The 12,176-nt window shown below is 37.6% G+C and overlaps 1 protein-coding gene across 1 annotated transcript; it reads left to right on the plus strand.

Annotated features, from left to right (window-relative positions):
* Nucleotides 1–9,385: 9,385 nt before the first annotated feature.
* Nucleotides 9,386–9,631, plus strand: COX7B2 (cytochrome c oxidase subunit 7B2). Its single transcript, XM_008017490.3, has one exon. It carries the CDS (start codon nucleotides 9,386–9,388, stop codon nucleotides 9,629–9,631), a length of 246 nt encoding a protein of 81 aa, XP_008015681.3.
* Nucleotides 9,632–12,176: the final 2,545 nt, after the last annotated feature.

The following is a 12,176-nucleotide window of genomic DNA, read 5'->3' on the forward strand; positions in this document are numbered from 1 at the left end:
AAACTCTAACACTGTAGTGACCATAGTTCTTTTATTTTCATATGTCTGTGGTTAGTAAGCATTGGTATGACTCCATTCTTCTAATTCTTTATTTTGTCCCTTGCATGAGAACACTTTAACATAATGGCTGCATCTATTCTTTTTGCATTAACCCGGGGCAAATAATTGATATATACCATTGCAGCTAAAGTGCAGAACAAAGATAAACAGAGGCAGTAGAAATTGATAAGCTACATCATGCAGGTCTCATATTATTTTTATATTATCATGAAAATAATACATTAAAAATGAATTTTAATCTAATTTATTAAAATAAATTAAAAATTATCATTTTTAACTCACAGCAAAGGTTGTGAGTATGACAACTATTTTTTAAATAGTGGGAAACACTGACCTGTAGAATTGAGTCAAATGCCATAGCAAGGCATATAAAGTCCCCAGTGTGCTCCTCTTTTCTGATGTCTCCAGGCTCATTTGTTGGGCATTTGTTGCTTCAACGCTTATTACGTAGTGTTACTGATCTCACCAGATTGCCCTGTCTCCGTATTAATTCCAGCCTATGTGCTTATGCTTTCTTCTCCATCTGTGTATTCCATCCCCCCGCCACCAATTTTTGTTTCTGTCTATTTCAAAATAATGTTGCAAGCTCTAGCTTAGGTATCATGTATTCTAAAACCATTCCTAGCATCCCAGGATAAAATGCCCCCTCTGTGGACTAAATACACCCTGTGCTAATTTCTAGCCTACTTCTTTCTGTAGAGCAATAATTATTTATTCCTCCACTATACCGTAAGCTTCTTGAGAGTAGACATTGTACTGATGACATCTACCCCAGGCTCTAACATACAGTAATTAGTAGGTAAATAAATAGCAAAGCACTGTGAACCATTTGCAATTAAAGAGCCATCTCTGGTAACCAGCTTGGTTTTGTTTTGGTGTGGTTTGGTTCATCATTTTTCAATACTCAGAGTTGAATACACTTTAAGAAAACATGGTATGGTTAAAGAATTTGTTGGATTTAGAATCAGAGGACTTACATTCACATCCTTTCCTGCGATTTGTTCTTAGGTATAATGGGGTTAAACAGTCATCCTTCCACACCATTTTTTCAGATGTGCAAAATCTTGGAACAATGTCTAACACACAGGCATATACTTAATAAATGTTAGTTTCCTTACTACATTACTGTTTTACTTCTTTTGATAGCCTTCAGTGATTTGAAATTATTATTGTTACCAGTGAAGCTTCAGATTTATATACTTCCTTATTATAGTTAGACTGAGATCAAGTATTAGTTATTTTTTTCTGAAAGAACTTTAAGATGACTGCATATAATAGATGACACAATCAGTCTTTCAACTTCAATGAATACTTCACTCCCTTTAACTATTTATATTTATTCAGAACATATTTCTTTTATTGCCATGGGCATGAGAGAACTTTTACTTTGTTTTCACTACCTAGAGAAATCTGTCTTCCTCCATCTTTTTTAGTTTATTTTCATCAGAAAGATCTACTTTGAGAAACATTTCCTTTACCTACTATATTATTGAATTTCTTTTTTATGCTTTCATACGGATATTAGAACCTGTAGCTTTAGTTCTTTAGATAATAGGAGTTGGACTCACTGATAACAAAAAAATTATTGTAGAGGTATGCAATATGAGTTTAAACAATATGGAAAATTCCTTGAATTTTCTTAGCTTTTACTTGTATTTTATAAATAAAGATAAAGATAAGTTAGATCTGAAGGCAGCTGAGACGGATGTAGCTGATGCCAACAAGGAAAAGAAAAAGAGCAAAGAGACTGCAGTTTGTTTATTATAGAATGAAATGCCAACTGCAAACTATGGAAGGAGTTCCTAGAAGAAAATTCTTAGTAATAGACACTTACTGGTTCAAAAAAATTCAGGCTACATGGAAAAGAAAAGCTTTATAGATATGGGAATAGCCAAAGGATGAACTAAGCTTCTAAGAAATGCGATCAATGTCACTAGAGACAAAGGATCTGAATTTAAATGTAACATCATGAGTGTAGGAAAAATGAAATCAATTTGTCATAAAGCAGCATGAGCCGACCCACTAGAGATCCCTGTTATCACAAATTATTCTCTGGTTATGTGTCTCCCTAAAGCATGAAAGCAATGTGTGGCACAGGTCCTTTTGTACTGGATTAAGGCTGTACCTGTCATACCCTGACCGATGTCACCTTCTGCCTATTCTCTGAATTCAATTCAAATTAAAACCTTGGTGTCTTTGGGTGGAAAGATTCATGACTAACAGGAAACATCTTTGAATATCTGGAACCTCAGAAGAAATTAATTTGGCTCTGGTTTGCCCTATTTGTCACAATCATGATGAGTGCCACTTACCATACGGTAGGAAATAAAAGAGAATCATGGGGTCTTGTTTTCAAAGTTGGAATAAAGTCTTCTGAGCTGGAAAATCTCAGTGAATAGTTACAAGTTTACAAGTACTGACCTCAGGGCCTTTTATATCTGTGTTGCCTACATTTGGGCCACATTTAACATATGTGATTGCTGAAGACAGAGTGTTGTTTGACAACTTGCACGCAGGAAGAGAAATTTAAAGAATTATTTTATGTTTCTACTTCCAGATTTCTTGTAACTATCTAAGAAATAAAATAATTTTGGCTATTATGAAATACACATCTAATTTCATTGTATTTTGACTTGTTCTTAGTATTCATTTTAGCTTCCTTTGAGGATACCAATATGCACTTATATTTCAGATTGGTTTTAAAAAGATCTTTTTATGCTTTTGTGTCAGCTACTTTATATGCAGTTATCTTCCTTGTTCGTAGATAACTTGCAGTTTATCAAAGGAGAATAAAAACATAATTTCTTAAGAGAATGACAAGGCAAGCCACAGGCTTGAAGAAAGTATTTATAAAATCCATATCTAATTGAGGACTGTTATCCAGAATACACAAAGAACTCTTAAAATTCAACAATAAGAAAATGAATAGCCTGATTTTTTTAAATAAGCGGAAGGCCTGAAATAGACACTTCCCAAAGGGGAGATAAAGATGGCAAACAAGCATATAAAAAGATGCTGGACATTATATGTCATCAGGGAACTGCAAATTAAACACCTATTTACTGATTAGAATGGCCCAAATCCAGAACACTAACAACATCAAATGCTGGCCAGGATGTGGAACAACAGAAACTCTCATTCACTGCTGGTGGGAACTCAAAATGGTACAGCCACTTTGGAAGGCAGTTAGACAGTTTCTTACAAAACTAAACAAATTATTACCATGTGATTCAGCAATCATGCTCCTTGATATTTACCTAAATTGGTTAAAAATATATTCAGACAAAACCCTACCTACAGATGTTTATAGCAGCAGCAGTTGTATTCGTGCTGGTTGAATCTTAGAAGCAATCAAGATGTCCTTCAGTAAAAGAATAGATAAATAAATGGTGGTACATCCAGACAGTGGAATATTAATTAGCGCTAAAAAGAAATGCACTGTCAAGCCACAAAAAGGTATGAATGAACTTTAAATATATATTTTAAAGTGAAAGAAGCCAGTCTGAGCAGGTATACTGTATGATTACAATGATTTGACATTCTGAAAAAGGCAAAACTGTGGAGACAGTAAAAAGATCAGTGGTTGCCAGGGGTAAGTCAAAACAGAGAGATGAATAGGTGAAACTGAACCATTACACCGTAGACTGTTATTTTTGATAAACATAGAAATTGACCCTTCTGATGTTAAGAAGCTTGAAGCTTATATTTGTTTTATCTGAGTTCCTTCCTCAGGAAATGACCTTTAGGCCTCTCACAAAAAGTATCAAAGAACCGAAATCAGATCACCACACCAGATGCCAGTGTGGCATCATTCACCATGATTGCTTCCTTGCTCCTCCCAAAATGCCTGTTTTCTTAACACATTTTTGCATTTCTTGCCTGCTTAAGCCCTGGTTTAGGTCAGTCAGGGAGATGGATTTGAGACTGAGCTCCCATCTCCTCAGCGGCGGCACCTGATTAAACCCTTCTTCCTTGGCAGTACTTGGCGTTTCAGTGATTAGCTTTCTGTGTGGTGAGCAGCAAGACCTAGACCAAACCTTTGGTGTTTTGATAACATAAGCAGAGCACAGAGGGCTTTTTAGGGCCCTAAAACTATTCTGTATGATACTAAAATGATGGATACATGTCATTATACATTTGTTAAAACCTATAGAAAGTACAATATCAGGAGTGAACCTTAATGTAAACTATAGACTTTGGGTAATAATGAAATGTCAATGTAGGCTTATTGATTTTAACAAATGTACAACTGTGCTGGAAGATGTTGATAGCTAGGGAGGCTGTGGGTGTATATAGTCAGGGTACATGGGAACTCTCAATGTCCTGTGCTCATTTTCACTGTGAACCAAAATTGCTTCCCCAAAACACATGTGTTTAAAAAGATAATGCCTCAATGTTAAGTGTTATGAAAAAAAGGTTGTATCTTTTGCTGTGCAGAAGCTCTTTAGTTTAATTAGATCCCATTTGTCAATTTTGGCTTTTGCTGCCATTGCTTTTGGTGTTTTAGACATGAAGTCTTTGCCCATGCTATGTCCTGAATGGTACTACCTAGGTTTTCTCTAGGGTTTTTATGGTATTAGGTCTAACATTTAAGTCTCTAATCCATCTTGAATTAATTTTCGTATAAGGAGTAAGGAAAGGATCCAGTTTCAGCTTTCTACGTATGGCTAGCCAATTTTCCCAGCACCATTTATTAAATAGGGAATCCTTTCCCCATTTCTTCTTTCTCTCAGGTTTGTCAAAGATCAGATGGCTGTAGATGTGTGGTATTATTTCTGAGGACTCTGTTCTGTTCCATTGGTCTATATCTCTGTTTTGGTACCAGTACCATGCTGTTTTGGTTACTGTAGCCTTGTAGTATAGTTTGAAGTCAGGTAGCGTGAACACGCCTCCAGCTTTGTTCTTTTGACTTAGGATTGTCTTGGCAATGCGGGCTCTTTTCTGGTTCCATATGAACTTTAAAGCAGTTTTTTCCAATTCTGTGAAGAAAGTCATTTGTAGCTTGATGGGGATGGCGTTGAATCTATGAATAACCTTGGGCAGTATGGCCATTTTCACAATATTGATTCTTCCTATCCATGAGCATGGTATGTTCTTCCATTTGTTTGTGTCCTCTTTTATTTCACTGAGAAGTGGTTTGTAGTTCTCCTTGAAGAGGTCCTTTACATCCCTTGTTAGTTGGATTCCTAGGTATTTTATTCTCTTTGAAGCAATTGTGAATGGAAGTTCATTCCTGATTTGGCTCTCTGTTTGTCTGTTACTGGTGTATAAGAATGCTTGTGATTTTTTGCACATTAATTTTGTATCCTGAGACTTTGCTGAAGTTGCTTATCAGCTTAAGGAGATTTGGGGCTGAGACAACGGAGTTTTCTAAATATACAATCATGTCATCTGCAAACAGGGACAATTTGACTTCTTCTTTTCCTAACTGAACACCCTTTATTTCTTTCTCTTGCTTGATTGCCCTAGCCAGAACTTCCAACACTATGTTGAATAGGAGTGGTGAGAGAGGGCATCCCTGTCTTGTGCCAGTTTTCAAAGGGAATTTTTCCAGTTTTTGCCCATTCAGTATGATATTGGCTGTGGGTTTGTCATAAATAGCTCTTATTATTTTGAGGTACGTTCCATCAATACCGAATTTATTGAGCGTTTTTAGCATGAAGGGCTGTTGAATTTTGTCAAAAGCCTTTTCTGCATCTATTGAGATAATCATGTGGTTCTTGTCTTTGGTTCTGTTTATATACTGGATTATGTTTATTGATTTGCGAATGTTGAACCAGCCTTGCATCCCAGGGATGAAGCCCACTTGATCATGGTGGATAAGCTTTTTGATGTGTTGCTGAATCCGGTTTGCCAGTATTTTATTGAGGATTTTTGCATCGATGTTCATCAGGGATATTGGTCTAAAATTCTCTTTTTTTTTTGTTGTGTCTCTGCCAGGCTTTGGTATCAGGATGATGTTGGCCTCATAAAATGAGTTAGGGAAGATTCCCTCTTTTTCTATTGATTGGAATAGTTTCAGAAGGAATGGTACCAGCTCCTCCTTGTACCTCTGGTAGAATTCAGCTGTGAATCCATCTGGTCCTGGACTTTTTTTCGTTGGTAGGCTATTAATTATTGCCTCAATTTCAGAGCCTGCTATTGCTCTATTCAGTGATTCAACTTCTTCCTGGTTTAGTCTTGGAAGAGTGTAAGTGTCCAGGAAATTATCCATTTCTTCTAGATTTTTCTAGTTTATTTGCATAGAGGTGTTTATAGTATTCTCTGATGGTAGTTTGTATTTCTGTGGGGTCGGTGGTGATATACCCTTTATCATTTTTTATTGCGTCTGTTTGATTCTTCTGTCTTTTCTTCTTTATTAGTCTTGCTAGCGGTCTGTCAATTTTGTTGATCTTTTCAAAAAACCAACTCCTGGATTCATTGATTTTTTGGAGGGTTTTTGTGTCTCTATCTCCTTCAGTTCTGCTCTGATCTTAGTTATTTCTTGCCGTATGCTACCTTTTGAATGTGTTTGCTCTTGCTTCTCTAGTTCTTTTAACTGTGATGTTAGAGTGTCAATTTTAGATCTTTCCAGCTTTCTCTTGTGGGCATTTAGTGCTATAAATTTCCCTCTACACACTGCTTTAAATGTGTCCCAGAGATTCTAGCATGTTGTATCTTTGTTCTCATTGGTTTCAAAGAACATCTTTATTTGTGCCTTCATTTCGTTATGTACCCAGTAGTTATTCAGGAGCAGGTTGTTCAGTTTCCATGTAGTTGAGTGGTTTTGATTGAGTTTCTTAGTCCTGAGTTCTAGTTTGATTGCACTGTGGTCTGAGAGACAGTTTGTTATAATTTCTGTTCTTGTACATTTGCGGAGGAGTGCTTTACTTCCAATTATGTGGTCAGTTTTGGAATAAGTGTGATGTGGTGCTGAGAAGAATGTATATTCTGTTGATTTGGGGTGGAGAGCTCTATAGATGTCTATTAGGTCTGCTTGCTGAAGAGATGAGTTCAATTCCTAGATATCCTTGTTAACTTTCTGTCTCGTTGATCTGTCTAATGTTGACAGTGCAGTGTTGAAGTCTCCCATTATTATTGTATGGAAGTCTAAGTCTCTTTGTAAGTCTCTAAAGACTTGCTTTATGAATCTGGGTGCTCCTGTATTGGGTGCTTATATATTTAGGATAGTTATCTCTTCCTGTTGAATTGATCCCTTTACCATTATGTAATGGCCTTGTCTCTTTTGATCTTTGATGGTTTAAAGTCTGTTTTATCAGAGACTAGTGTTGCAACCCCTGCTTTTTTTGGTTCTCCATTTGCTTGGTAAATCTTCCTCCATCCCTTTATTTTGACCCTATTATGTCTCTGCGTGTGAGATGGGTCTCCTGAATAAAGCACACTGATGGGTCTTGACTCTTTATCCAGTTTGCCAGTCTGTGTCTTTTAATTGGAGCATTTAGTCCATTGACATTTAAGGTTAATATTGTTATGTGTGAACTTGATCTTGCCATTATGATATTAACTGGTTATTTTGCTCGTTAGTTCATGCAGTTTCTTCCTAGCCTCGATGGTCTTTACATTTTGGCATGTTTTTGCAATGGCTGGTACCAGTTATTCCTTTCCATGTTTAGTGCTTCCTTCAGGGTCTCTTGTAAGGCAGGCCTGGTGGTGACAAAGAGCTTCTGCACAGCAAAAGAAACTACCATCAGAGTGAACAGGCAACCTACAGAATGGGAGAAAATTTTTGCAATCTATTCATCTGACAAAGGGCTAATATCCAGAACCTACAAAAAACTCAAACAAATTTACAAGAAAAAAACAAACAACCCCATCAAAAAGTGGGCAAAGGATATGGACAGACATTTCTCAAAAGAAGACATTCATACACCCAACAGACACATGAAAAAATGCTCATCATCACTGGCCATCAGAGGTGTGTAAATCAAAACCACAATGAGATACCATCTCACACCAGTTAGAATGGCAATCATTAAAAAGTCAGGAAACAACAAGTGCTGGAGAGGATGTGGAGAAATAGGAACACTTTTACACTGTTGGTGGGATTGTAAACCAGTTCAACCATTATGGAAAACAGTATGGCGATTCCTCAAGGATCTAGAACTAGATGTACCATATGACCCAGCTATCCCATTACTGGGTATATACCCAAAGGATTATAATCATACTGCTATAAAGACACATGCACACGTATGTTTATTGCGGCACTATTCACAATAGCAAAGACTTGGAATCAACCCAAATGTCCATCAGTGACAGACTGGATTAAGAAAATGTGGCACATATACACCATGGAATACTATGCAGCCATATAAAAGGATGAGTTTGTGTCCTTTGTAGGGACATGGATGCAGCTGGAAACCATCATTCTTAGCAAACTATCACAAGAACAGAAAACCAAACACTGCATGTTGTCACTCATAGGTGGGAACTGAACGATGAGATCACTTGGACTCGGGAAGGGGAACATCACACACCAGGGCTTATCATGGGGAGGGGGTAGGGGGGAGGGATTGCACTGGGAGTTATACCTGATGTAAATGACAAGTTGATGGGTGCTGACAAGTTGATGGGTGCAGCACACCAACATGGCACAAGTATACATATGTAACAAACCTGCATGTTATGCACATGTACCCTAGAACTTAAAGTATAATAATAATAAATTTAAAAAAAAAAAGAAAAAAGGTTGTAAAATGTGCGATAACCCAGAGACAAAAGGGTGTTTTCAACTTAGTGAGATTTGGAAAAGGCTTCACAGAAGTGGTAACTCTTAGAGTGGAATTTCAAAGGCAAGCAGAATTTTGGCTGTAGGAGGGGGAAGGCAAGTATTATAGATAAAGAAGGAGAAGGAAAGGGTTTAAGCAGGAGGGGAAAATGAGGAGGAGGAGAGTGAGGAGGCATGGCATGTTCTGTGAATTTCTGGCTATTGTAGCAATGTTAATAAGTTTGCAGTCTGTCTGTAGAGTCAACGCATTGAGTATTTGTGAGGAGTAAAAAAGTTTACATTTATTACATGCTTACCTTGTTGTTGTTTTGTTTTGGATTATCACACATAATATTGAGGCCAAAAGAGGTTAAATAATTGCCCCAAGTTCATATAGCTAATCCGTGGCAAAGCTGGGATTCAAATTCAGATATCGTGATACCAAAACTCACATTCCTGAACACCATTCCAAGGGGTGATATAGCCAAACATTCAAAGCGGAAGGAATTGAATGAAGATTAGATATCAATGCATTTTTTTTTCTCTCTCTCTCTCCCTCTCTTTCTAGGCCTCTTTGCAACAAAATAGACCAGTAGCTGCAGTCAACTGCAATCCTTCATGATGTTTCCCTTGGCCAGAAATGCACTAGGCAGTCTCAAGATTCGAAGCATTCTGCAAAGTATGACAAGACAGAGCCATGTAAAACACTCACCAGATTTTCATGATAAATATGGTAATGCTGTGCTAGCCAGTGGAACCGCTTTCTGTGTTGTGGCATGGGTTTTTACAGCCACTCAGATTGGAATAGAATGGAACCTATCCCCTGTTGGCAGAGTTACCCCAAAAGAGTGGAAACATCAGTAACCATCACAGGTGCTGTAATGACGGAATTGTTTAAAAAAACAACTTGTCATGTAAGCACTGTACTGCTTATTAAAATATAGCACAATTGAAAAAATAAAATGTGTTTTAAATCTTTAAAAAGTCATTGCAAATGGTCATTTTATTGCCTGGAAGCCATACTATAGTAGTGGATATAGATTACAGGGGATTATGAATAGCAAATATTTGAATGTAGGATTAATAAAACATGTATTCCTCTGGTTTAGTGACTTACACTAGGTGTTGTTCAATGAATATACACACACATGTAATTTATAAATTAATTTATTTGGCTGGAAAATCCTGTTGAATCTTCCTTGAAACTCTACAGATGTTTCTTGACTTGGGGTTACATCCCAGTAAACCCATTGCAAATTGAAAATGTTGTAAGTTGAAAATACAATTAATACCCTACATCCCCATTGTAAAGTCAAAAAGTCGATCCATTGTATGTCCAGATGCTCCTCAATTTATGTTACATCTACATAGATAAACCCCTCAAAGTCAAAAAATCATAGGCTGAACTATCCTAAGTAGGGGACTATCTGTGTTCAGAAACTGACCATTTTTCACGTCCTTCATCATTCCCACCCTGGTCTGAACCATTATATTCACTGAGATTATTATAAAAACTTTCTAACCAGCCTTCTTGTCTCTGTAGTTTCTGTCCTTCAAACCTGCCCCCCACCACCACACACAATCTTTTTTCAGCTCATCAGCCCGTGTTCATTTTAAAACATAGTCTAGTGATGTGACTCTTCATTCAAAACCTGATTCTCATTTCATTCCAGAGTTAATGCTAAAGTCCTTAGAAAGGTACACAGGTCCCCTCAATGCCACACTGGCCAGTTTACCTCCTGCATCAACAGGTTTCTACTGGCTCCTCCCTCTGGGTGGCATGCTCTTCTGGATTCTATATGACTCTCTCACACCTTTCTGGGTTTTGTTCATGTCATCTTTTCAGAAGAGGTCTTTATCCTTTCTAAAACTGCAGCCTTTATTTTGGCCTGGCTTTCTCTCTCTTGCCTCTTTACTTTTTTCTGTATCACTTATCATAATCTCACTTTATATATATATATATATATATATATATATATATATATATATATATATATATATTTGAGATTCAGTCTCATTCTGTCACCCAGGCGGGAGTGCAGTGGCACAATCTCAGCTCACTGCAACCTCCGCTTCCTGGATTCAGATGATTCTCCTCCCTCAACCTCCCAAGTAGCTGGAATTTACAGGCACCCGCCATCAAGCCCAGCTAATTTGTATATTTTCAGTAGAGATGGGTTTTCATCATGTTGGCCAGGCTGGTCTCGAACTCCTGGCCTCAAGTGATCCACCCGCCTCGGCTTTCCAAAGTGCTGGGATTACAGGCGTGAGCCACCGCACCCAGCCCACTCTTAAAATACGTTTAACTTATTTGTTTATTGTCTGTGTACAAAACTCCATAAAATCATAGGTTTTGCAGATTTTTTTATGTTTATCACAGGACTTGGTGACTTTCAACTAGTTTGAATTAATGCATTAATGAGTGGCTTTAGGTAATTTGGAGTCCCCATCAGCCTGAAATTAAGAATTTGCTTGTCATTGTGGGTTGCAGTGATTATTGGAAGGCATATTAGTTCTATATTGCTGTTTTGCAAATTATTCCAAAACTCAGTGGCTTTAAACAACACTTACTATCTCATAGTTTCTGTGGGTCAGATTTGAGCATGACTTAGTTGGGTGCTTCCGGCTCAAGATCTGACATTTCTACAATCTCTGGCAGTGATCATCTCAAGGCACAACTAGGGGAAGAAGCACATTTAAACTCACTCATAAGAATGTTGGCTGGCCTAATGATCTTGCTGAATGTTGACTGGAACATCATTCCTTTGTCATGTGGGTCTCTCTATAGAGCAACTGGTGATACAGTAGCTGTCATCACTTAGAGTGAAAGAGGGTACCGAAGAGAGGAGCTTTTTGTAACCTAATCTTACACGTGACATATCATCCCTACCGCATTCTATTCACAAGAAATGAGTCATCAAATCAAGCTGATACACAAGGGGAGGAAATCATACAAGGGCATGATTACCTGATGGCAGGAACCACTTGGGACTATCCTGGGGGGTATTTACCACAGTTGGCAATACAGACCTCCTCCTGTTACTGGATAACCAACTTCAGTCAGTCTGTTTCTCAAGCTCTGTTATATATTAGTATCGTTATTCTCTAGATAAAGATCATTACATGTGTCCAGCCCCATTTTTACTATTTGAAAGTTTCTCTGTGGTCCCTCCTTGATGTGAAATTGGTAGGTCTTAGGGATTGCCCATTTACAGTATTTCTAAATCATTCTCCAAACTGGTTAAATGGTTTACAGTCTCACCAGCAATATAAATAACTTCCTCTTGTTCTACCTCCAGACTTACACTTAGAGTTGTCAAATATTTTAATATTTTTGTTCTTTCGATGAGTGTAAAATAGTAGCTCATGGCTGGACACGCTGGCTCACGCCTGTAATCCCAGCACTTTG

The sequence above is a fragment of the Chlorocebus sabaeus genome, chromosome 27 (genome assembly GCF_047675955.1).
Source record: "Chlorocebus sabaeus isolate Y175 chromosome 27, mChlSab1.0.hap1, whole genome shotgun sequence".
In the NCBI taxonomy this organism is placed as follows: domain Eukaryota; kingdom Metazoa; phylum Chordata; class Mammalia; order Primates; family Cercopithecidae; genus Chlorocebus; species Chlorocebus sabaeus.